The 26,700-nt window shown below is 41.7% G+C and overlaps 1 protein-coding gene and 1 long non-coding RNA gene across 3 annotated transcripts in view; both read left to right on the top strand.

The window, feature by feature from the left end:
• The window catches only part of PRKCA (protein kinase C alpha), a 134,047-nt gene extending 116,645 nt beyond the window's left edge, over nucleotides 1-17,402 (top strand). For both annotated transcript variants that reach the window (XM_079323483.1, XM_079323484.1), the window contains 8 exons: nucleotides 92-265; nucleotides 1,168-1,259; nucleotides 2,778-2,840; nucleotides 3,159-3,297; nucleotides 8,754-8,834; nucleotides 10,175-10,282; nucleotides 12,676-12,816; nucleotides 16,298-17,402. In XM_079323483.1, coding sequence (XP_079179609.1) covers nucleotides 92-265; nucleotides 1,168-1,259; nucleotides 2,778-2,840; nucleotides 3,159-3,297; nucleotides 8,754-8,834; nucleotides 10,175-10,282; nucleotides 12,676-12,816; nucleotides 16,298-16,462 — 963 coding nt within the window. In that variant the 3' untranslated portion in view covers nucleotides 16,463-17,402. The remainder of the gene's footprint in view (nucleotides 1-91; nucleotides 266-1,167; nucleotides 1,260-2,777; nucleotides 2,841-3,158; nucleotides 3,298-8,753; nucleotides 8,835-10,174; nucleotides 10,283-12,675; nucleotides 12,817-16,297) is intronic.
• A 1,170-nt stretch (nucleotides 17,403-18,572) lies between these two features.
• Nucleotides 18,573-22,798, top strand: LOC306810568. Its single transcript, XR_013776482.1, has 2 exons — nucleotides 18,573-19,302; nucleotides 19,334-22,798. It is a non-coding gene; the product is annotated as an uncharacterized lncRNA (long non-coding RNA).
• Nucleotides 22,799-26,700: the final 3,902 nt, after the last annotated feature.

Here is a 26,700-nt window from a genome sequence, read left to right as displayed (position 1 = left end):
AAGGAAAAACTGGCTTGCCACTCTCCAAATCCTCTGAGTGACCTTCCCTCCCTGCCCTGGGGGATTTTCATGCTGTTTCTCCTCCCTGCAGGTGATGCTGGCAGACAGGAAGGGCACAGAGGAGCTCTATGCAATCAAAATCCTGAAAAAGGACGTGGTGATCCAGGATGATGATGTGGAGTGCACCATGGTGGAGAAACGAGTCCTGGCACTGCAGGACAAGCCCCCATTCCTGACACAGCTGCACTCCTGTTTCCAGACAGTTGTATGTCAGCTCTTTCTTGCCACCCCAGTGTTTCCCAGGCTGTGTGGTCAGGGATTTTATCACTCCACTAACATTTATTATTATTATCATCCAGCCCATGCATGGTAACCCCTGCACATAGAAAATGATGAAGAAATCCTACATGTAATTACCACTTGTATCCTAAATATGAAAAAAATAATTGTAAAGATAGTACCTGAAAATTCTTACTGGCTGCTATTATATTGTGGAATTATTAGTCATGAATCAGTGTTGGTGGATTTAATTTCGTTTTCTGTCACTTCTGGGTGACACTGAGGGGCTTTTTTTTTTTCTTCTTTCCTTATGAATATGTGAAGTGGATATTTGTCCATCACATTGCACATTGACACATTTGAGGATGGATCTGATGGCCCAGTGTCACTGTGCCAGCATCATGAATGACATGGAATTATGGAATTGCTGAGGCTGGGATGAACTCTAAGATCACCAAGTCCATTAAACCATGTCCTCAAGGGCCACATCCACACCATCTTCCAAAAAAAACTTAATTAGAAATGGCCTCAAAAAATTGGGAATTTTTTACCATCTTTGATTTCTTTTATTAGAATTTATTTTTAGAGACGGATTTTTCAGACTGAGCTGAATTTGTATAATTCTTGAAATCATTGGAGACAAATAATCTGCAAAAGCATGGCACTAAAATTGGCAAAACTAGACAGATCATCAATCATTTACTCCTGAAGGTTGTACAAAACATTCCATTTCCATTTCCTGATCTATAATTTTTTTCCCAGTCCTAATAATCCTAAAAGCTTTTTAATAACATGCTAGTGACTTTTTTTTCCCCCTTTTTGGCTGATCAATGAGTATCTAATATTGTCTCTAATGTATTTATGTGCCTCTTCAATACTTTGTCCTAGGACCGACTGTATTTTGTGATGGAATATGTGAATGGTGGGGATCTCATGTATCACATCCAGCAAGTAGGAAAATTTAAGGAGCCACAAGCAGTGTGAGTGTTCATGTATTTAAATCTTTTCATCATCTTGATTTTGCACTGTAGGAGGATTTGGTTTCTTCTTTTTCCCAGGCTCACAATGAAGTCTGGGTTGGCCTTTGTTTTTAAGGTCCAAAATGTGAATTTTGTGTTAAAAATGTTGTTTGAACACATGGACAAAAAGTGCCTTTATTCAAAAATACAGCACAAACAAAGGCAGGAGAGGCTTACTTGAAAAGTGACAAGAATTTAAGCAGGGCAGCAGGAAATTAAAGATGTTATTTCATATTCTGATGTTGTTTTTAAAAGCAAATATTAAAAAAAAATAAACTGAACAGAACACTTCAGTCTGAATTAGTGATATAGAGAAAGGCAGTACAAATAGACTCAGCACTGTGATATAAATTACAGTTTATACAAGATAAATTCAATGTATAGCTTGTAAGAATTCCTGTGATGTACTTGTGAGGAGTTAATAAGGAATTAGGAATTATTTATCTACATGATTCTTTTTAGGTAATTGTACATCTGGCACATCAGTGAGCAACTGAAAAGGATCTGTGGCATATTTAAGAGTGAATAGATCCATCAGTACCATTTTAGCCATCCCTGTAATAACTCATCACCACTTGTTGGTGTTCCATAAATCATTCACCAACAAAACTTTAAAACCAAGGATGACCAACTGCTTTAAGCATTCAGTTAAATAATTTCTCATTTTGATTTAAGCAATCAGGGCTTGTTTGATGAGAGGCCTTCTAAATATAAGTATTTCAGATGCAGGCAAACATTTTAACAGCTCTGAATCAAGCTGAGATGGTGGCAGATCATCCTTGACTCCCAGCTAATGCAACTTGCCAGCACTTGACAAAATCTGTGGTGCTGCATGACAGCCTGTGCTGCATCTTCTCATGTTCACAAACACCTCTGAGGAGTGGTGCAGAGCTCACTTGCTTCCTCTCCCTTGTGCTGAGCCTTAAAATTAATCTCATCTTTAAATAATCCTCTCGCACAGTTCCACAGCTCCAGCCAGTGCTCTGTACCTCTTAACTGCATCCAGCAATTGTATTTTGTGTGGCAATCATTTTAATTAGCTTCATGTAATTGATCCATTAACAGGCTGTATAAAGGAACACTATTTCTGCAAATTATTTCATGCCATATGAATTGCAATGTACATTGAGCTGTATTCTGAATTCATCAATCTGTGATGAGAGATAAGGACCTGTGCAGCAGAGTTAGTGCAAAAAAAAAAAAAACAAAACTGCATTCCATCATTTTTTGTGGTCCAGGGAACCATTTTCCAAATCTTTTTTTCAGAGTCTGCATTATTTTATCATCTCTATCAAATGTATCTTTTAAGATCCAGCTGAAGTGATATGCCTTTTATGTCACCTGTATACATACACTATAAATTACATATTTCATATGCTACTATATTATCATCCTTTACCATGATTCATTTCCAATTTATTTTGCCAGAAGAAAATCATGAGGCAATAAGAAATCTGTTGATTTTCTCCCCCCACACAGGTTCTATGCAGCTGAGATCTCAATTGGGTTATTCTTTCTCCATAACAGAGGAATTATTTATAGGTGAGTACGATCTGACATAAGTAATTTCTGAACTATTTTTATAATCCCAAAATGATAAATTTCTTTAACATTTCAGTGTAATTTTAGCACAGAAAGCCATCAGTGTAGAGCTGTTTTTGTTGTGTTGATGCTGGTGGGGTAGAAACCCAAGCCCTACTTAACCTGAGCTTTCTGACACCTTTGCTCTGCCCCACTCAAATTAAACCTCTTGAAAATGGAAAACTGTATGTTTTATATTTCTGTGTGATTAAATATTCAGAGTAAGCCCATCCTAGCTGATCCCAAACATTAACCTGAAATTGCTGTGATTCTTCTCAGAGATCTGAAATTAGATAATGTGATGTTGGACTCAGAAGGACACATTAAAATTGCTGATTTTGGGATGTGCAAGGAGCACATGTTAGATGGAGTAACAACCAGGACCTTCTGTGGCACTCCAGACTACATTGCACCAGAGGTAAATATTGACCCTTTCAAGAACCTTTTAGTCACTTGAAGGAAATTGTCCCTTCACATTTTTCACCACTGTGTTTGGATGACTCTAACTCCAGATTCACCATGGATGACACCATTTAACTTCTGCAGGTATATTGGATATATTTGTGAATTCATGCAATTCATTCTTCACTGTTTTAAGAAATACCTATGAGATTAGATTTTGTTCATTCTAACAAAAAACTTTTAAAAACCAGGCTCACCAACTTCTGATCTTAAATTTGTAGCCTGGAAATATTATTGTAGTATACTTTGCAATTTGTGAAGTTCTACAAACATCTTGGGTGTTGCTGAGATCAGCAAATATTTCACTGGGAGCAAACAATGCTGCTTTAATCTGTTCCTCCATAGGCCCAGCACATATTTATTTAAAGGATTATTTGACATTTTCAGGAAATCACAAACCACTCACTGATTTTTGGGAGGGGATTCATGAGGTCTTGAAGCTTTTTGCTGCCCTCTCTGTTTAACCACTGTGGTCTCCTCCAGGCCATGTCCTGCAGGTGCTGCACAGGTGCCACGAGTTGCTGCTCTTCTCTCAGTCATTGAAGGACTGAGATCAGCCTTGAGTGGAGTTGTTGCAATAAATCCATAATTTTCCTTGAGTTTTCTGTGACTTGGCCATACCTGTGCAGCTTTCAAGCCACTGAAAATGACATTGCAGCCTGAACCAGCTGCAGTGGGTCTAAAATGAAAATTTAATCATGAGAAGCCCAGTTGTGCTTTAAGGCACTGGGATAAATATGAGCTTAGAGTAAAGACTTTGGGTATGATTTGTATTTGAGTAGTTGAGGTCTAAAGAATTGAAAACAAGCACATGTGGTGATTTGGATATAATTCAAATATATGAATATTAAAATCTGGTCTTTGTGCATACTGAGCTTTCAAGAGTCTTGATTTGTTTGGCAGCAAATTTGATGCAAGAGGCTGGATCCTGATCCAAGAGTTGTTCACTGGGTACTGAGCAAGAGGCAGCTCTGGCTGAAGCATTTCTGGCTGGAATTTAATGTTTGTTGGAATAGGGGAGATTTATACACAGACAAGTAAATTAGTGTCTAAGGTGAATTTTGTCATTTCAGTGAAATTGGAATGAAAAATAGTTTAGTTTTTTTTTTTTTTTTTCCCAATTGCTAATTCATGCTTTTCAGAATGAAATATTGGGTATTGTACACCCTTGTTTTTTCACCATTTGCTGTTGCTTGCAGCAGGATATCAGAACAACCAGAGGAGTATTTCATTTCCTTCTGTCAAAACATAAATGAAGCCAATATTACAAATTAAAGTGCCCTTTCTGTGGCAATTGTCTTGTGCCAGTTAATGCCAAAGAACATTTTGTCAATACCAGAATGCTCAGTGTGGGTCAATGAGTGAATTATTTTACTTTATTTGGAAATTTCACATAAAGAAATAAACCTTTTACCAAAACATCCAGTAAGTGAGAGAAAATTAGTCTGTTATCTTACAAACAGATTTGATTTGATTCTGTTTAATTGGCTGATTTTCTTAATGTCTCTGACAAAATTATTGTGACTGGCAGTTTACTAACTAGTTCTGTGTAAACTTCAAAGGAAAGTTCCTGTTTTGCTTGCAGGGCTGTTTCTGCCCATGTTTCCATGGGCTAAAATTTATAAATTTCTAATAGATTTTAATGAGAATTCATTTGCACGCTCACATCCCCTGCTGGGTGGAGATAAAGTAAATCTAAATAAACTCTTGAAGGTGTCTGGAGTAGAATCCTGTGAGTGGGCTGCACTCAAAGATGCAGAATTAGCTCATTTCAGCAGCACTTGGGGAAGAATGTGGTGACTCCTGTGGGTCAGAGGGAGCCCATGCTGCCCCTGCAGGACCTGGGTCAGGAACACACATCTGCCAGGACCCTCAGGGACAGCTCAGCTCTGTGAAAAAGCAGGGGAATGCTGTTCTGCCTTCAGCAAAGTGAGCCCCCCACTTTGGTGAGCTGCAAAATAATGTTTTCTTTTTTTTTCTTCTTTTTTTTTTTTTTTTTTTTTTTTTTGAGTGGGAAGGTTGCCATTTGCTATTACCTAGGTGTATAATGGGCTGGAATTATTGTTAATTTTCTTCTGCTGTGCAATTTGAGGAGTGTGCAGAGGTTAAACTGGTGGGATCCCAGGTCTGACAGCTTCCCTCAGGCAGAAAGTGGTTATCTTGTACAGAGGATTGCCTGATGTGCTGAACTTAAATATTTATGGTCAGAGTGGTAAAATAGCTGTGAAATCAATTAGTACTTTGTGTTTCCTTGGCCAGTCAAGAGAGACAGGAGGAGATGGATGTCAGGAGGATTAGGGGGAAGGGATTCTGCCAGCACAGAACCCCACCATCAGCATCCCTGCAGCAGCCACAGTGCTGATTTTGAATTTTGGAAGAACTTAAATTAAAAGCTCCATTTCCCTTCTCTTCCATCTCACAGCCTTGAAACCTTCAGTTCCAGCCTTGAATTTGCCAGGATTGTGGGAGGCAAATAGGTATCACCATGGTTTGGAAAGTGCATTTGACTGTTTCTTGTGCAAGTAATATTTATTTCTTTTAATAACTGAGCTTTAACTTTTCCAGCAGACATCATATATGCTCACAAAAGATTTCCTCTTGCCTCTGGGATATAATCTTTTCATCCCAACTGGCTACTAGCTGCAATGATCTAAACATTCCTACAAATTGCTGATATTAATCTCTGTGTCCTGCTCTTAACTGTGCCTTCCTTGGAGGCAAAATAGAGAAAAAAAAGAAAAAAAAGCAACTCCTTCTGCCAATTTTGCTTGATGAGAGAAATTCCTGAGCTCTTTCTGAGTGCTCTAATCCACAGAACCTGGAAAGACAAAGCTCTTAATGCATGGCAATAGATGAATAAAATGGGACATTTGAAATGCAAAAAGACATGAAAAAGGCAATCATTTAAATTAATGATGGAGGAGAGGAAGAGAAGGATCCCATCAGCTTTGCACTGCTGCCTGGCCAGTGAAAATGAGGAATCACAGGTGAAGGAGGGTTCAGGTCTTCATTTCTAGGGACAAAGGCTGATCTGGGCTCCCCTGGTGCCACAGCCTCACCAGGACCAAGCTGCTGAGTCCAGCTGGGTGTATTCACATGGGACTAAAGGAAGAAAACTCACAGGCAGTGACAGCACCACTTTTCCTACATGGAGATAATTCAATGAAAAAGGTGTTGTCCTTGCATTTACAGTGGGACTTCTCCAGCCTTGGTGGCTCTATTTGTGTCTCAGTTCCCACCCTCCCATCCCAGACTCAGGGGAGGGAGGTGTGTGCCAGCTCAGAGGGGCTCTGCTCTGTTCATCAGATGGGCATCAAACAGCAGAAAAATTGGAGTGATTCTGACCATCCACAGGAGCTTTTTCCATGTTGATTCTGCCTCTCCTGGTGGTTCTATTTGATATTCTCTCCCAAAAGCAGATTACATGGGGGAGGTTGCATTTCCTGGTGGGAATGCTGTTTAGAGAAGAACCCAGCCTTGACTCTGCCCTTGCTGGATATAAATCAGCATTGTTGAGTCCATGCTTTGGTACAACTTTCACTGTAGGGCATTGCATTGCAGCATGTAGGTGATTTCCCCCTCTCAGTAATCCCATCAAACTCCTTCACAGCAGGAGCAGAAATGGACTGTGGGCTCCTGGACAGACCTGGCTGCCAGGTACAGAACCTTGGCAGTGTGGCAGCATTTTCTTCCTCACTGCTGTGGATCCATCTTTTTCTCATTTGCTAATTGAAAGGAACTGTTCCTCCCAAAACCACATACCTGGACTGCACTTGTTGTACAAAACATTCTGCCCTTGCAAATCAATGACCTGAAAAATATCCTCTTTTTTATATAAAATATTCTTTTCCATAAGGCAGGAAGAAATTGTCAGAGAAGGACTGAGGTTGAAATGTTTTGTCATTTGCTCTGTGCAAAGGCCAGTATTTTTCCTGGATGAAAGTCTGAAAGTTTTTGGTGTTTCAAAAGGCAATATTGAATCCAGCAGGAACTTATTGGTGATGGAAATGGAAGGGAAAGCAACCAAGTATATCAACTGCTACAGGATGAAATAAATGTCTCAAATTTATATTTTTAAGCCGATATTACTGCTAAGAGACAGCTAATATAGACTGCCTTTATGCAGGGCCTTCCAGATGAGAATCTTGTTATTATCTCTGGTTGTCTAATATATTCCAAAACACAATTGATTTTGAAATTCTTTGGTTAGGAACATTGCAGCAATTTTTAAGTTGTGTGCTGCTGTATCTCAGGCAAGGACATATATCCACACAGAGACCATAATTTTATTTAGTAGCCAGGCAGTCCTGCTTTACTGCTCTGGTGACTCACTATTTTCCTGAGCAACCACAGAACTTGGCAGTTCAACTTCTCTTTCAGACAACTAAAAAATTTAGGATGTGTGATGTGTACTTGGCTGGGCAATTTATTTCACAAAGAATAAAAACACGAGCAAGCAGGAGAATGAAATGCAAGTCCCTCTGGAGCTGTGAGTGCCTCAGTTCCTGCTCATTCCAGTCTAGAGATGTTGGAGTCAAAGGTTCTGATGGTGCCTTCAGTGGGATGGGCAGGGGCTGGGATGTCCTGCATCCCTTCCCAATTCACAGCATCCCTTCACAGTTGTTCAGAAAGATTTGAGGAGCACCTGCACCTCCAAACTCCCCCACACCATCACCAAATGCAGCTCCTAAATAAATGCACACTGATCCCTGAGGAGGCTAAAGGGGATGACTCGGGAGGGGAGCTGGGTGCTGCTGGCACTTGCAGCTTTTCCTTGTGTCAGAACTCAGTTTGCACTGCTCTGTGAGTCAAATGTGAACCCAGAGCATGGCAAATACTTCATATTTCCATTAGTCTGAACAACACAACCTCCCTTCTTTATGGTGTAACTGGTATTTCATCCTGAGTATCACAATCATGCAGCTTGGGAAAACTTGACTGAGATTTTTGGTGTTTTGCTCTTTTCCTAAATTTTGATTCCTTTTACAGCAGAACAAAAATATAAATATTGAAAAGAAAGGTTTAATTATTGATAGCCCATAAGTTAAGTGAGCCTCATGATTTCAAACTTTGACACAACAGTTGGATAATGGGTTTGCCTTGTCTCCTACATTGTGCTGCTGTGCTTTCTCCTTTTCCCTCAAATGAGCATCCCAAGGACTCCTGAGAGCTGCATTTTCCATGATATCAGGGTACCAAGGGCGTGGGTGGGTTTAGACTCACACTTGCAAAACAATCCAACTCCCACTGAAACCCGTGATTAGCTGGAGTGAGGATTACAGGATTGTCTTCCTGGCCTTTTTCAAGGAGCTCTGTCCTTCTCTGCATGTCACACATGTACTTAATGCACCACAAGGCTGGGGGTTAGTTAACACAAGGTTTTCTCCTTTGTTTTCTCTTGTGATTATGCAGATTATTGCTTACCAGCCCTATGGGAAGTCTGTGGATTGGTGGGCATATGGTGTGCTGCTCTATGAGATGTTGGCTGGCCAGGTAAGATTCCCCTCCTGTGCTCACTGTCACCTCCTCCTGCCCTCCAAGGCTGCTCTGTTTCAAGGCTCCCTAAAGGTTTAGACCATTACAGGATAAGATTGAAGCCTTTCATTCTGCTGCTGTCTCCTTGTACTCTTGAGAATGTATTTAGGCTTTAAGCTCTTTATGTTGCACCCACATAATCAAGCTCTGCCTTTGAATACAGCTCCTTTGTACTGCAATAATGTTATAAATAGCCATCTTCAGAATTGAAAGGGAGACACTTGAGCAGGAAAATGCATGTCAAGTGGAAGAAATACCATTTAGGAGTTTGAAACCACAGGGAAGCATAATAAGAGTGTGTATAAGCTCTGCATTGCAGTTAAGTCCCAAGAATACAGTTTTTGTACTGTATGTCCTGGGGGTAAAATATGGCTCTGAGCACTTGGAAATGTGCTCACACACCCCTCATTCTGCACAGTTAATGAGGGGCTGCTCTCTGAGTCACTGGGTGGGGAAGCAACACTGTGCTGCAATAAATGGCAGATAAGCACCAACCTGAAGGGATTCTATTAATCTTGAGTGGAAAAAGATTCCTGCAATTGGCTTTCCCTGAGTGTTGGGTTAAGGCAGGCATTTCCCAAGCTCAAAATGTGCATTTGTAACAAATGCCTTTAAGAGTATCTCTCTGAAATTCCAATGGACATTTGAAAAGTTTTAGTGTGTAGCAACTGCAGCTGTTAACATTTGCAGGCTGAATTGCAAATATTGGCCATCTGAATGATTTGGAGGAAAGGAGATTTACCATTAGCTGGGTCTTGCACAGGGCCCATATCCTGGGGATTTATCCATGGGCACTTTCCTACCCCTGGATTTTAAAATACAGTGCAGCCCTTTCTTGTGATAGTCTCAGAAGCAGAATCTACAGCCATGACATAAAACAAACTGGAGTGTAACTGGAATTACATGAGAAATGGATATAATTTAGCACAAGGTAATTGAAAGTTATTCCCCAAACTTCACCCTTTGAAGTATTTTGCCTATTTGGTGCACAGTAGCTTTAAAGCTGATCACAAAGATAATCCTGCACACATTTCATTAACCTGGCTGCCATTCTGGGGACAGAAATGAACATTTCTCCTTGATTCTAATCTGAGACTGTCAAGCACTAAGCTTCTGGGTCAGCAGATATCCAGGCTGCAGATTGCTGTGAGTTTTGGGGGCTGTTCCTGGACAAGGAGCACTGCTGCATATGGATCTCTTGGGCATGGTGTTGTCATGCCATTTCATAAAAAGTGGAGAATTTTAAAACATTAAAAGGAAGCTCAGTAAGTTACTCACTTGTGATTTATTTTCAACAGCCTCCATTTGATGGGGAAGATGAAGATGAACTATTCCAGTCCATAATGGAGCATAATGTTTCCTACCCAAAATCACTGTCCAAAGAAGCTGTCTCCATCTGCAAGGGGGTGAGATAAAATGTCATTTTTCATTAAGTTCCTTTTTGGCAGTCCTTGTGAGTAGCTGGCTTTGCCTGGCTCTGACACAGCACTGTAGTATTTTAAAGTGCAACTTCTGTCAGGCAGTGCTGGATTGTGTTGTCACTTGGTGTCACTGGTAAGTGCTGGGCCCTTCCTGCTGTGCCTGCTTGTTTTATGGAAAGAACAAATGTCAGAATCAGGAGCTGCCAAATCCAGAGCAGGATTTATAAACAGGACCATGGTTTGAAGAGTCTCCCCCTCCTTTGCCTCTCAACCCATGGCAGCACAGCCCCAGTTTTGCAGGGTGAGATTTCTCAGCTTGGCTGGAGATCCTCCAGCAAATCCTCAGCCCAGAATGTCTATTGACAGGATCAGAGCACAGGAGTTTAGGAGAATCATTTTTAAATGGAGGTGAAGAAGAGCTTATGTGAAGATCTTTAGCATAAATGCAAGGAAACCTTGGGGAAATTCTGACCCAGTGGTACCTGTGTGGCCTAAAATTGCTCTTAGATACTAAATTAATTTTTTTTTTTTCTTTTGAGGAAGATAATAGATTTTTGCTTCAGGGGATTAGCTTAGGAAAGAAGAATTCATTTGACTTTCTTTTGATTCCATGTGATTCTCCAGAGCACCATCAGTCTGCAGCTTTTCCAATCCACTGCCTGTAATGGGTTATTTGATGTCTGACTTACACTGATAAAACATCACTGCACTTAGTTAATTTGGTTTTTACATTCTTCCCATCCTTTTCAACCATTTATGAAGTATTATACATGAGCTGGATATTAGTCCATTAAAGAAAATCATCAAGAAAGAGAAAAGGTGTTTAGAACAAGAAGGTAAAATGAAAGACCATGCTAATTTTGGAGCTTATCCCAGTGTAGAAGTGCTTGCCAACAAAAAATAAACATGATATATTTTTGTTAAGTACATTCAGATTGTTGCCTTTAAATGAAAATCACATATTCAAACAGCACAGTCTGAACCTGATGTAATGACCCTGTTTTCAGCTCCCCTGTGTGCTGCTCTCTGGGTGCTCATGTCAAGGGAGGGCAGAAAGCTAAAATTACCCTGCACTTTGAGATTTTGTGATACTGGCATGTTCTTCATCTGCATTAAGCTGTCAGATAATGCTCAGGTTTCAGTGGGAGTGTTTCCTGAGCTAAGAAGTCAATATGAGAAAGTTTCTGACCCTTGCAGCCAGTGGCAGCTCAGCAATCCCAGCACTGGGCACCATTGGGCAAGACAAACGTGCCCACTCTGCTCTTGGAATTGATTTGTCTGCTTGACTTCCATTCCACTGATTGAGAGTTTGTTGGTTTTGGTAAATGCAGCAACTTTGGAAAGAATTGAAACTACTGGAATCAATACTCACATTTTCTTTTATCACCTGCTATTAAACAAGGGGTTTGGAAAAGGTAACAGGAATGGGAAGGTTGCTGTTAATCTTGAAGAAGGCTGTGATTCCTGCCCAGTGCACAGCCACTTCCAAACCTGCTTAGAATCATTTTTATTTTAGGTTCAAAATTGGAATCAGATCAACTCAACATTTGGAAGGAGACTAAAGTGGTTCTGAGGTTTTAAGAAGATCTGTTGAGGTATCACTCCCAGCAGTACATTAATCATATATAATTTGTAAAAGAGTTTTAAAAAGTCCCCATGAAACTGGAACTGAGAGTTTCAGGCTACATTGCACAATTCCCAATGTACACACCAATTGGAAAATTCTGAGGAACTTGTTAATTAGGGAGCACATTCCAGTTTCTAAGCACGCCAGGCTGGTGGATTTGGGGCTGCTTTTTTTTCCACAAGTCTGTTTAATCTTTGTAACTGGGTATAGTATTGACCAGGATGTCATTAAGAATGCAAGGGAGGAAACACAGATTAGATGTTGTCAGCTGGGTGCCAAATAATTGGAGGCTCTGTAATGAGATGTCTTGAACAAGCCCCAGAAAAATGAAATGGGAGTGGGGGGGTTGTACTTCATGGAGCCTTAGTGCATTGGAATTTATGATGTTTAATTGATTGAGATAGGGCAGGAGCTGTTCTGCAGGTCTGTAAGACTCAGCTGAGAGATTGGAGGTGAAATTCAGAGTGAGATGTGAGCCAGCAGGGATGGCAGCATGTCCTGGGCACCACCTGCATCTCCAGCAGCAACCTCTGCCCAGTGGGAAAAATTTCCCCAGTGCAGCCCCTAATTTTGCTGCTGAATCTCCAGTGATCAAACAAGAAAATTCCTCCAAAAAATCCATTTTAGCTTTTCAAAACAATTTTATTAGCAGTGTGTGTCTTCAGGAGAGGACCAAGAGCATTGCAAGCAAAGTCCCTCTCACTTTCCTTCCAGCATGAAACTGAATTGTTTGCCGTTTTCTTCCCAACAGCTAATGACTAAACATCCTGCAAAACGCCTTGGCTGTGGCCTGGAGGGTGAAAGAGACATCAGGGAACATGCTTTCTTCAGGAGAATTGACTGGGAAAAATTGGAGAACAGAGAGATTCAGCCACCTTTCAAACCTAAAGTGGTGAGTGAGATGCCAGCTCCTTTTCCCTGACTGCAGCCCTGCTCCCCTGGGCTGGGATTGCTGCTGCAGCTCTGGGGCACAGCTAAAATGAGGCAATTTGAGAAGGGCAGAGCTCTCTGTGAGTCTGCTCATCAACTTTGTGCCTTGCAAAAAAGCCTGGCTGTGTTTTGAGCCCTGCCTGGATGGTCAGACACAGCATAAGGAGCTGAAAGTGGGGAAAATTGGCACATCCACATCAGGCACTTGAGACTGGTAATAAATGTGGTTAACAACTGTCTGCTCTGAGCAGCATCTAAAGTCAGGATCTGACTGAGGGATTTGGATTAGAGGGGTGAATTTCCTCCATGGCTGGCTGCCCAGCACAGGGGGTTTTATTCCCCATCCTACAGCACTGTCTGCTCAGTTTGCAGCATTAATCCCTGGTTTATTTTCCATGTTTATTACTGGTTTTGCACACATGTATCTACAGGAACACTTTAGAAATCCAAGCAAGTGGAAAGATGTCCTTAGTCTGAGAGCTGTTTGCATAATAGAATTGGAAGAGCTTTGCTTGTTGAGCCAGAATTTCTTTCAGCATGCACTGTGCTTTATGAGAAGAGTTTGCACACAAGAACACAACCTTTAAGGATCAGCTGTAAATTGTTATGTCCTAACATGGAACCTTTCTTTTGTAACCCTTTTATTTTTCAGCTGAGAATCCTGGCTGGCTTTAGCACTTCAGGTGTGGGGTACCTGCTCTTTACACTGATTTATTTGCCAATACAGACACACCAGTGAGGTATCACAAACAAATGAACAGAGGGATGTCAACACATGAATTATTCTCCACTTTTTTCATACAAATTGCTTTTTTTTTGCATCAACAGGAGAAGAGTAGCAGCTGAGAAGGGTGTTTATTGCTAAAGGAAATATCTTTTTGCTGTGGTGTGAATTTTGCATGCAGGGAAGGGTATAAATAAGTGAAGAACTTGTGTGGTGCTGCCAGCCCTGCCCAGCCCATCCCTAGAGCTGGCAAAGGGCACCTCTTAGAGCATATTTTATGGAAGATTTTTATTACATGCTTCTCAAGTCAAATTTTAAAGCTGATCATAAAGCAGATCTACCTTCACATCTGTAAGTTTTATTAGCTCAGAGATTGAGTGCTTAGACTCTCCCTGAAGTTAGAAGTAACACCAGCATGAAGGTGCTAGAAGCTTGAAGTGTGGTGTGGTTCCTCCAGACTCCCTGGCAGACCCTGCTCCTCCCCAGAGCAGCTGGGCTCTGTCTCCCTGGTTATCATGACCTGGTTTGTTTGCACAGGCTGCTATTAAAATCCACCGGGGCGGATTCCCACGGAGCCTGACTCTGCCAGACAAAAATAACTCAGAATCCAAGTCTAGTATTGATATAGCCTGTGCACAACTCGTTTATGGTGATTGCTGGTTCTATTTGTATCAGTGTCATACAATTATAGAATCGTTTAGGTTGGAAAAGACCTTTAAAATCATCGAGTTCCAGCCATTATCCCAGAGCTGCCAAGCCCACCACTAACTCAGTCCCTAAACACCTCTAAACACAACTATCAAGGGATGGGTATTGATTTTAGAAAGCAAAAACCACACCAGCCTTAATCTGTTTGGAGCTTTGGATGTATTTATAGGGTTTGTTTGGGGTGATTTTTTTTAGTAAACCTTTGTTGGTGCATCTTTTCTAGGAAGTGCTTTCCTGCAGGAATAATCCTTCTGCTTCCACAGTCCTTACTCAAACACAGAGCTGCAGATTCTGGGTCAGCAGTTGGGTGATGTAAATAACATGTTCCCTTCCAGATTGATATTTCACAGGTTGTAGGCATGGATTGATTATTTGGCAAGAAGGACATTTTACTTTTATTTCCAAGTTTAGGGGTTTGAGGAGTCCTGTAATTCCAGTTGTACTCTAATACTGCACTAAGGTTCACAATAACAGTGCTACTCTTTAATGTGAAGACAAATATATCACTGAAGATAAAAATTTATTTATAAGCTACTCTATTTGTACCTGAAATATTCCCATATTTAATGTGATTAATTTCTACTGGCAGAAGCAATAGGGAGAGACCTATTGGTCACAGGAAGTTTAGTTTCAATGTCCAGCTTGTTTGAACATTTTCTGCTTGCTGAAAAAAAGAAGAGGGGAAAAATTTTTTTACAAGAAAGAAAATAGCATAATTTTGTTGCAGGATGATGCTTATCTGTAGAACACCTTTTTAGCAAGAACTTTCCTTTTTTAGCAATAACCCTTTTGTGGCTGCTCTGAGCTGGCTGTTGTGCCTCTAAATTAATTTGTCTTAATTTGGGGATACATCAACTATCATGCAAATAATTCAGAGGTTTTTTTTTCCCTTGTCAAAGTTCAGTTCTGACTGGGCTGTTTCCAAACCTCTCACCCTGAATCCCCTCCATGGTGTTGCATTAATTCAGAAAAAAAAATCAATATTTAATATTGGTCTATTGTACGAGCCATATTCTCCCCTTTCTGAGTTATCCTCTGAGTCTGACAATAATAATGGAATTTTTCCCTTTGTATCCACATGCAGGGATGCTGAAGGGATGCATAGAGAGGAAAGGGTCAGGAGCTACAGGAAGAAACATTCACTGATTTTATCCCACAGCTGCTTTTTCCAAAGATGTTACAGGAGTTTTGAGATGAGCACCAGTTTCCCCCTCAATTCTCCCCAATATTCAATGCCTAATTTTCCTCAAATATTTTTTTTTTTCTTGCACACAAATTAATTTCATTCTGGTACCACGTTTCTATTTTTTAGCATGTTTCTGCTCATACTTCCCTGCTTATCAAGTCTTCTGCATTCCTCAAAACTCTTCTTTCTACAAACCTGGTTCCTTTTGTTTTCTGTTCTGTGCTCAGGCTGTAGCTGTGTTTAATCCCATTCTTGGCTGGACTTTGCCTAAAAATGAGTCTCTTAAGAAAATAAAGGAGGAATTTGGTGATAGCAAGTTTTGGAAGAAAGACCTGTCCCTGCCCAGCCCTCCTGCTGTCATTTATGAATTTCTAGGAGTTATCAGCCTGTTCAGTGAAGATTCAAAGCACATAAATGAGTTACATTAAGCTTTTTGCAGATCATCAAGGAAACAGAGACTAACATGAAAAATTTAATTTTGTATTGTAAGGATTTTGAAAAGAATGAAACGACTTGACAAAGAAAGTATGTCTTGACAGCATATGTTCATAAAAATATTTCCTTTTTTATTTTGTATCCCAGTAATGCTGAATATTTGAGCCTCTTTATCTCATCACCTCATGCTGATGGATGGAACCCTTTCTGACTGCTTTTCATCAGGATTCAGCTCTTAAAACTTCACCATTTGTCTGGGATTTTTTTGTCAAAATATCAGGAAATAAAATTTTCCCCTTAACTTCTCCTAAAAAAGAGGGAAAGCCTTGCATGTATCCTGACTTTCTGACATTTTCACCCTTTTTTTTCTGCTTTTCTCTTCCCTTGCAGTGCGGCAAAGGGGCTGAAAACTTCGATAAGTTCTTCACACGAGGACAACCAGTGTTGACACCTCCAGATCAGCTGGTCATTGCCAACATAGACCAAACAGATTTTGAAGGATTCTCCTATGTCAACCCCCAGTTCGTGCACCCCCTGTTAGAAAATGTAGCATGAGACAGCAGAACAAATCCCGCCGTGGGGAACAGTTGTAACCATACAATTTTTAGGCTTTCGCCTTGTTGATTTCACTTGGGCCTGGAAATTGTAGGGTTAGAGGGTGTGAGGTGAGGGAAGGGCCACTTAGTCAGGATTTGGGCTTTGCAGATGTTGTCCTAACAGGAGATAAATTAGTGTACGGTGCCCACTTTTTCTTCTAGAAGTCGCCGCTGACTTGTCGAAACTTTCCCCATGTTTTGGTACGTTCTACATTTTGTAATTTCCCACTGTCCTTTTGCTCCCTTTTCCACTCTGTTGTGTTGGGAAAACATCTGGCACGTGGTCTGGAGGAGAAGCCACCTCGAGTATTTATTCCTTGGCAGGTGGGAGGATCCTCCCTGAGCTCCCCAGAGACTTTGGGGCAGCACCAGAGACTGAGTTCCAGGGGGGAGAGGCATTGCAGAAACATTGCTTGCAAAATATGGCAGGAAAACAAAAAATGGTTGGGAAGGGGTGGGAGGGAGGGTGGAATCAAATTAGAGCTTGAGGCTTGGCAAACTGATCCTGTAAAATCCCAAATAAAAGTGCTCGGGTGGTGGCCACATCTCTAGGATTTGTGCTAAGAGTAGCATGTGATAAACTCAAGGGTGAAATTTTTTGTCTTTAATAATAATAATAATAATAATAATAATAGTAATAATTTTAATAATACTTTTGTGAATTTTTAATCTCCATGAGATTATTCTGTGATCCAGGGTGCCATTGTCTGTTCAGTTGGTTTAATTTACACCACTCTTCAAGTTTACTGTTAACTGGTTCTAATACCAATATTTTACTATGAAATTTATTAACCTGGAATGTAAAACAAAACTGTAATTCCTTAAGTCTTATTTACATGTGTTTATTTATAGTTTGCAGTATAGGGCAGTAAATTGAAGAAAGCACTATGTATACTAAATTAACAAAAAATGCAGCCCCGAGTGACCTCCTGATTTCTCCAGAATAACTCATGAAAACCAAGTGAGATTTAGTCTTAAATAATCAGTTTTAATTCAGCAAACTTTGGGCTGTAGAATAATCAAGCCTGAAAGAAGCAGCACCTAAAACTCGTTTTATTGATAGAATGGAATTTAATACATTTTACATATGCTTCATGCAATGAATTTTGCATGTTTAGTAATAACTCTTAATAATAAGGGTTAATAATACGCAGATCTATATTATTGACATAATCGTATCAAGCATAAAGAGTATTATAAAAATTTTATAAAACAACTTGTGCTTTATTTGTGAAAGTTCTTGTTCTGAATGACACCTTTTAGATTTAGCTAAATGTTTTCTTGCTATTGTTTTGATTTTTACTTTAGGTTTTGAATATTGTTACTGGCTTAGGGTATAATCTCTTTTTTTAAAAGTAGATATACTTTTAAATAATAATTGCTACCTGCAGGTTTTATACGAGGTTCAATTAGGCTTTCATTTCACATCTGCTTATTACTTGCAGAGAAGGAAATAGACTTTATTTGCAATGATGAACACTGTAATTAATGCAATCTTCTCCTCTCCTATCACTTAGATTAAAAATTTTGATATTTCCTCTTACAAGTTACCAGAAGATATTAACTCAAATATCAGTAAATAATGTTTTGTGCATATTTGGGTTTTGTTACAGCATGTAAAATAGTAGTTGGTGCATTTCCCTTTTTTTTTTCCCTCCTGCCTTGATCCCATTAGGAGCCACAGGCACTTTTTGTCTGTCAGATGTGCATGATGATGCCAGAAGCATGATGTCTCTGTTGCTGCATGCAGACTGATTACAATTTTTCCAGCATGTAAAACATATTCAAAAAGTAAGATATTTGCCATAAAATACTTCAATTTCTACTAGAATATGTAATGGGGTGGGGTGGGAGGGGAACCAACTTTCTAATCATCTTTTATGACAATAAAACATGGAACCTGTGCCAAAGATTCTGTCAGAGAGATCCAATGCTGCCAGGTGGGAGCAGGAGGGGTGGGCTGGAGCTCGGGGGGGAGTTGGGCAGTTCTTGAGGGAAACGTGGCTGGAGGTGAAGGGTGAGAGTGCTGAGCTCCTGCACCTTTGGAAATGTGGGTTTGGGGTCAGGCTGTGCAGTTCCCACACTCCAGGAGCCCCAGTGCTGCCCTGTCTCATCCTGCTGTGCCCCCACCTCCCACGAGGAGATCTTGGGGGATGGAGCCCTGACATTCCAAGGTGTGGCTTTGGCCAATGGCAGGGGCTCAGATCCTCATCTAAGCAAACAGGACTCCAAACTTTTCAAAGGAGGAAAATTTTTAAACTCTTCTGTGTCAAATATGTTGTCAGCCAAGACTGGGAGTTCATTTTCTCCTTTGTGTATTATGTACTTCAAAAACAACAGTATTCACTATAAAGCATGTGGCCAAATGCAGCATTCATTACTTTTTCTTTTTTTTTTTTTTTCTGAATATTATTAGCATGTTTAGTAAGATCTGGATAGAAATTGTGCTGTAGAAGGTAATAGACTGAATTAAGATAAAAGATTACTGAGTCTCAGATTTTAATAAAGAAGGGGCTCTCAGCTATGCCAGTTTGCCAAGAGGTGCCATTGTGCTTGTCTTTAAAATGTGAAGTGAAAAAGACACTTTTGAAAAGGGAAAATACTGGGAGAAATACCAGCATACAGATTTGGGAGTAAGCAAAGCAGAACAAGGGCAAAATTGAACCAAGCCAGAATCCAGGCAGGAGTTCCCCTGGGTGGATGTTCCCACAGTTCTGTTTTCCTGATGAAATCTGAATTTTCCAGGAAGTCCTGTTGCTGGCACAGCTGTGACAGTCAGTGCTGTTCACACCACACCAGGTCACAGGGCTGGTCTGACCCTGGGGCAGAGCTGCTCCTTTTCTGGCTGCTTCTCACACCCAGTTTCTTCAGCCCTTGTGTTTGTCTCCCAGATTTTCTGTAGAAGCAGAAATTCCTCTTTACCTCATGTCCCCTGGCTTGTGACATATGTGCTTTCTTCTGGAGGTTTCTGTAACACTTAGGAAAAGGTGCTGTGAACTCCTGGGTCCTGCAGGAGCAAGGCAGGGCTGGATAAATCAGGGTTTAGTTGTGTTACCCCTCCCTGCTCCTCCTGATGCTCTCACATGCTCTGACCTTTCCCAAAAAACTCCCTCTGGCTGCTCAGAATCCAGAAAATCACAATGGCAAGGAAAACCTGAAGAATCTGGCCAGAATTTTCATGTCTCTTTAGAGACAGATGTTATTTATATAATATTTTTCACAAGATTTGGTTTTCTAGAGAGCATGTATCAACAGAAGGAGAGGCATTAGAGCTGCTTCTCTTTCACTTGTGTTCAATAGCAACTCCCAACACCCACATTTGCCACCAAGATTCCCAAAAGGCAAATTACAAATTGTACTGCACTGAAGCTGGGGTGGAAGTTCTGGGAGCTGTGATTGAAAATTGTACTGCACTGAAGCTGGGGTGGAAGTTCTGGGAGCTGTGTTTCCATCCCTGTGCTCGAGTTCCAGGGCAGCCCATTCCTGCCAGGAGAGGCACAGGTCTGCCATGTAAAACTTCCAAGGGGTTTTCAGGGATCAAATGGGATGTAACTGGCTCCTAGGCAAATTTTCTCATTGTTCAGGCATCATCTGGATGCTTTTGTGCATCTTTCAGTGGCCAGAGCAGGTGATGGGATGCCAGGACAACAATTTCACCCACCAGGCTCAGGGCTCTGAGCAAGGTTGGCACATATGTGAGAAGGAGAGTCCAGATTCCCATGGTAAAACACTCCTTAATCCAGTTTGGAGGAGAAATGCAATTCAGCTTTCTGATTCTTCATTCTTTCCAGAAATACAATTAAATTTCCTTTTACAAACTGAAGAAAGTTTTTCTGGAAATCAGCTGTTAATTTAAAACAAAAACTCATCACATCTGAATGCTGCTGGCTTTTGAAATCCATCCTGGCTTTTGGGGTGAATCCAATTCAATAATGCTGGGCTTCTTTAAAACTAGTAAGGTCGAGCAAGAGAGGAACTTGTCTTCTAGCTGGAAAGATGACATGTCCAAGGATGGAGTGGTACCAGTTGAAAAGTGTTTTCTGAGCCAGTGCCTCTGGATGCAATCCCAGTTCAATGCCATAGGAGACACATGCAGTGAGCAGGGAGGGCAGATCCTCCTTCCTGTGCAAAGCATAGCATTGGAAATGATCAATAATAATAATAATAACAATCCAATAATAAAGCTTTGATATGAGTAGAAAGCATATGGACAGTATATTGAGTTTACAGTAGGCTTTTGGACCTGCCAGGAGATTTCTGGAAATATTTAATGTGATTTTCAGCTCTTTTACTCATTTGCATAAGTTATTGTACGTAGGGTTTTTGTCTCTTTGCAAACGTGAGTGTGGGCTGTGTTTGATGATTCCCTCTGTAGGTGGGCACTGAGCTGCCAAGCAGTCAAAAAGTAAACAAGCTAAAAAGCACTTTTCCCCTTCAGCCCTGCACTCGTGGATGGGATCTGAAATAGCTGAGTTGCAGAAATGATAAGATTTGACTCCATAAACATTCACAATTCCCTCTCTGTGCCAGTAACAACTGGGAATGAAATAGCCTTATCATGAATAATCAGCATGCACTACAGCCCTCCTGTTCCCAGAGAGCCTTGAGAGGAGAGGGCACTGGTTAAACCTCTCTGCCCCACCTGTAGGATGGGGGTAATTGTATTTTCTGACCCCACAGGGAGGGGTGAGCACTTCTTAGGCAATGTTTCTAATTCACTTTTAACCTGAAAAGAGTTGTGTAAGTATTATTATAATTTTTAATATGAAATCAGCTTCTTGGATTCACATGGTACTGCTGACTATACCGTGGCATTTCTACTTTTTTATAGAACTTTAGTAACTCTGCTGAAAGCATTTGAAGAGAAATAAAATCAGATCTGATAATGTTTCTTACAGAATCTGGAGTCCAGCTTTTGTACCTGGAGTCAGGGTGTGGTGGGGAGTGATGCTTGCTGCTTGTGTGGCTCAGCTGCACTTTCCTCTTTTCCAGCTACTGAGATTTTTATGTGCAATTTAAAAATTCCATGTTTTTGGAAGTCTTAGCAGAACTGATTCTTGGAAGGGGGAGATTCCCTTTGGGTAAATAAAGTCAGCACAGCTGTTTTCTAATACCATTTTTACTGACTCCTGCTGGAGGGGGAGCTCTGTTCTTTGTGCAGCTGGTCCGTCCATGACAGGTCGACTTTTTCTGTTGATATTTTAAATATTTCTGTGTTGTAAATGTGTCTTTGTGCTTTTTTTTCCCCCCTTGTCTGTGACACTGTAGCTCAAATTTAAAAGAAAACTGCTCCAGAAGCTGGTTTTTTTTTCTTCCACTGATGTCAGTTGACCTAAATAAATAAATTAAGTTAATGATTTGAAACAGTGCAGGATGAGCAGCAGCAACATTGACACTCAGCTGCCATTGGAGCTCATTTCTCACTCTGGTTACATTGGACATTGCAGCTGATATTTCATTAGTTTTATAATTATTAATGACAGGAACGTTTTAATAGAAAGGAAAATGATGATCATGATTTTTACATTTTCCTGAGGACTATTTGAATTTTTTTTTCCAAGGGTTCCCTCCTTCCAGAGCTTCACACACTCCTGGCTTGGCTTCCAAGGGAACCCCAGAGCTCCTTGGGTGCTGAGTGCCTGCCAAGGGCCCCAATTCACTGAAAATATTAATTATATTATGTGTTTGTACCCACTGTTGGCCTTGGAGTATAAAAACAATGTTCTTGCAGGGGTAATAAAAATTTAATCTATGGCTCGTTCCCCAAATTTTTCATTTGTTCTCTCCCATGTTATCAGAATGAATGTAAAAAAAAGAATTTCAACAAAATGAAGCTCGTTGGCTATTTTAAAAATGTGCATTTCCCAACACTCTGTGGTTTTGCACAACAATAAAGAGAACACCTGAAACTTCTCAAACGACTGTATGCTACTATAATTTTTTTATTTAAAAAAATGGAGTTCTTGAACACATTAATATTTTTAATATTATTTTAAAACCCAAATGTTGTATTTATACAGAGAAGAACATTATTTATTTTCATATTATTTATCTGCAAGATGCTACCAGAAAATCTGGAGAGGCCATTCATTTTTCAAAAGACAAAAAAAAAAAAAAATAAACCATTGGAAGTGTAGTGGGCAAGACTGATGTACAAATTGCAGCATCTTTTTGTTTTGCTTTGTTTTGTTTCATAATTCACAGTATCTTCAATCTTTGTTCGCATGAAATGCTTTTGTTAAGTATTAATTGTAGTTTCAAAGCAAGTGTGTATGAATAAAAATACTGATCATTACTTTTGTGAGAGTTTGGTCTGCCTTGATGAAATTTTCTTTCCAAACTGATTCCCCCAGGCCCAGAGGCTGCAGAGAGGTTGATCAACCACAGAAGTTGCCTAGTCTGGATTCTTCAGAGACAGAATTTTAACCTGTTTTTAACTGTTAATGAACCAAGAGGGGGGAAAAAAACCCACCTTACCAAAAAAAGCTGTGTCTGTGGAGGATTTCTGTGCACTGGGCTGCTCCAGGTGTGGGAGGCAAAGGGAAAAGCAGCCCCAGGAGGGCTGAGATTGGGGTTTGGTTCAAAGCTGGGTGGCAGATTGGAGCAGCCAGACCCAAGGAACCTCCAGCTCTGTCTCTGGGAGCCCTGCCTGGTTCATCTGCCCCCTCCTCTGGGAAATGGGGCTGTTCACTGATTGATGACCCTTTGGGGACACGCCTGTGTCACGATTTAGGACCCGACACACCCAGTCCCACCAGCCCCGGCCAACCCACGCCTCGTTTGCACTGACATCGTTTGTTTTCAGAACTTGAAAGCAATGTCCAAATATTGTGACAAGCTGACAGACAGCTCCCTTTCCTGCCTGCTCTCCCTGGATTGAATCTCAGGCTAATTTAGTTATTGGGTTCCTTTCATTTGCAGAAATCTGGCTGAGTTTGCCCAAAGGAATGGTTGAGATTCTGGGGTTTTTTTCCAAAGAGTTCCCAGGCTACTTCACATCTGTCATCTAAAGTGCTCAGCTTCTGAAGCCCTGAACACATCATCTCAGATTTGAGCACAGCTTTCTGCAGAGCTGAACAGGGATTTGGGGATCCATCCCTGCCCTGAGCTTGTGGACACAGAGTTGGTGCCTCTGGGCAGGAGGAAGGGGATGCTCAGCTCTCCCCCTGCCAGAGCTGCAGCCCAGCCCCTGGCCAGGATTTGTGGCCAAACCACCACAGTGCCCATCCAGGGGCTGTTGGATTTTGGGGTGACAGCTTGGACATGAATCTCTGAACCATCTCCTTGAGGAAAGACAAGTCTGGCAGAGCCATGGGTGGCTGGACATGGACTCACAGGGGTGGGAGAGCCCCTGGGCACCCCATGGCCACACCCTGAGCCCTCCCACCTCAGGCTGGTGCTCTCATGAGCAGGACAATCCCCCAGCTCACGGTGGGATGAGGCAGCTGTCATGAGAGGGTGGGGAGAGCCCATGGACTGCTTTGAAAAAGGGGAAAATTCTGTAACAGTGCATCTTTGTTGGACTCTTTCTAAGCAGGCAAGATCCTGCTGGTTCTGAGGAAAATGAAGTGTTAAAAGCTTCTGCAGGAGAGGCTGAAGCTCTCCATGCCTGCCACATCCATGCATGACAGCATCTCCATCAGGAATGTTTCCAGCAGCATAAATCACACCAAGTGTTCGTGCCTGCCTCCCCCAGCCCCAGCCTCTCTTGAGAGATTTGGGTATTTGATTCGGAAATCTCAGAATATTTTTGCAGAGCTGGTGTGTGAGCTGCAAATAAAACCAGCTCCTCTGAGAACTGCTTGGGTAGCTGAAATGATGACTGCATTAATTACCACGAGGTAATTATAATCCCACCTGCTCCCTGGGGAGCTGTGGTAAAGCAAAGGCAAATCAATCAGGGGCCCAAATCAGGACAGCTGTTGCCATGTGTGCATGGTTTGTCCTCAAAGGGATGCTTTCCCTGGCTGCATCTGTCACTTGTCACCCTCCCAAAATGGAGCTGCACCCAAAGAAATGGGGATCTGATGGGGACACGTCAGTGGCAGGGCTGGACCCACAGAGTTACCTGCAAAGGTTGGTGTTTTTTTTTTTTTTTTTCCTTCTTTCCCAAAGGAAGGGCACAGAATGAGGCAGATCTCATGGGAAATGAGTCAATGCTGTCTCCTTCTGCAGGGACTTGCTGCATTTGCTGCCAGGGTGACAGTGTCAGACACCAGCTGCCACTTCCAGTGCCTGTCCCTGGTCCCTGAGTCAGTGCCTGACATCCTACCCCAGCAGAGCTGGTTGCACAGTCTGATGAAGGACAGGAAATAACTCCAAAGCCAATTTAAAGCACCCTACCTGGGTGAGGAAAAAAAAAAAAAAAAAAAGCCAAACAACCCCACAGTGGAAGCTTGCTTAGAAATATTTTAGATCTTACTCTTGTCCATCAAGGCTGGCAAAAATCACTGATCTCTTCACACACTAAATGAACTCTGTGTGTGCCTGCAAGAGAGAGCTTGGTCCACATCTGTCCTGTCTTTCCTATTTTTCCTATCTGAGGCCTTGATCCATCCCTTACCTTGCTTCTCCATTCAGAACACTTCATAAAACTCAGTGCCCGTAACAAGGAGACTTCCTAATCCACATAAAACATTCTGCAACAATTCATATAAAATCTCATCAAAGCTTTGACATTTCCAGGGACACCTCCAGCAAAACACTCTTTTAACAGGATGCATTTGCTTCTCCTTCAAGTGTAACCATGTCTGGAACTCTGATTAGGTGTGATTTCCAAAAAAAATCCATCAGAAACAGCCATAAAAGCAAACAGCAAAAACTGCAGGGCAGAAGGAAGGAAAGGCCTGCAGTGAGAACATCCCAAAATCCCTTGGACCAGTTCCTGGTCCTTTTGGGATAAGTCATTTAGCATTCTTGTGCCTGATTGACACTAACATCATTAAAAGATTGGTAATGAATTTCAGTGCTATATAAATCACACGGAAAACTATTACCCTTAATGCAAGCATTACGAGGCTTTAATTATTAATTCATCTAAACTTCTTTCCAAAACATGACCTTTGAAATCAGATTGCTGTAGCCAGAGCCATCCCTCATCCTGCAAGCAGCTGCTTTCCAGACAGCCTGGACAGCTCCAGTGGGGCTGTGCTGGGGAACCAGGAACAGCTCCCAGAGGGAACCTGTACTGGGGGAGCTCCACTCCTTGTGCAGCAGGGGAACAGAAAACACCAGCAGTGAGGAAAAAGCACTGTCAGCATCTACTCCAGCTTGTCTCATCGTAGGGCACTGCCCTGTACAGTGAAAGGGGAGATGGGGGCACTCCCTGCTCTTTCTGACCTTCCCTCCTGCATGCAGACACTCACATCCCCAGGCTGCTGTTGCCTGCCAGCCCTGCAACACCACAGGGCTAAAGGCTGCACCTGGAAAACTCCTGAACTGGCACATCCTCCTCTTGTATGAGCTCAGTTTAGCCCCATATGATGACAGAGGGTATTTTATTTTAAATCAAATCTCTAACTTCCATTCACACGTGTGCCTTTGTTGTTGTGTGAGTCAGAGCCGCTCGGGGAGGCTGCGAAAGGCTCTGCACATTTATTTATTTATTTTTTAGGATTTCACACAGCATGTGGGTGCTGGGTTAAAAATAATGTGGTGCCTCTCCTTGAGTTTCCTCCCAAGCAGTAGATTCAGGCAGAGGGATGTGCAGGGGAAACAGCAAATGGAGCTGCAGCTCCAACAGCCCACGGAGCTAATTCCTTTAATTTAGTCGTGGTGCAAGCGGGATGTGAAAACTCTCCCAGAGAGAGGAGAAGGGCTGGTTTCTTTGGTGCTGTGAGTTTTACATCTTTCCCTGTTTTCAGTGTTCGAAAAATAAACCAATAACGCTGCTGGGATAAGGAGCAGAAGTTGTGCTGAACTCCCTCCACACCCCAGGAGCTGCCTGAAGAGCCCGTCCCACCCGCACAGGTGCTGTGAGTGCTGCAGGTGTGGAGCCCAAAGCCAAGCTGCTGGTGCCAGTTTTGCTGCCCAGTGTCAAATACCCCACAAACACCATCCATGAGAAACAAACATCTCTAAAGTCTCCCTTAGCAGGTGGTTCCCAGCCTCTGGAAGCTGCCCCGTGGTTTCCCTGAGCTTTGTGCCAGGTCTTGCTCTGCATCCCTGCCATGCTCAGCCTCTCCCTGAGCCTCCCCC

This window comes from Erithacus rubecula (genome assembly GCF_903797595.1).
Source record: "Erithacus rubecula genome assembly, chromosome: 20".
Classification (NCBI taxonomy): Eukaryota; Metazoa; Chordata; class Aves; order Passeriformes; family Muscicapidae; genus Erithacus; species Erithacus rubecula.
The sequence above is the reverse complement of the archived record's forward strand: the minus strand, read 5'-3'. Positions and strand labels throughout refer to the sequence as shown.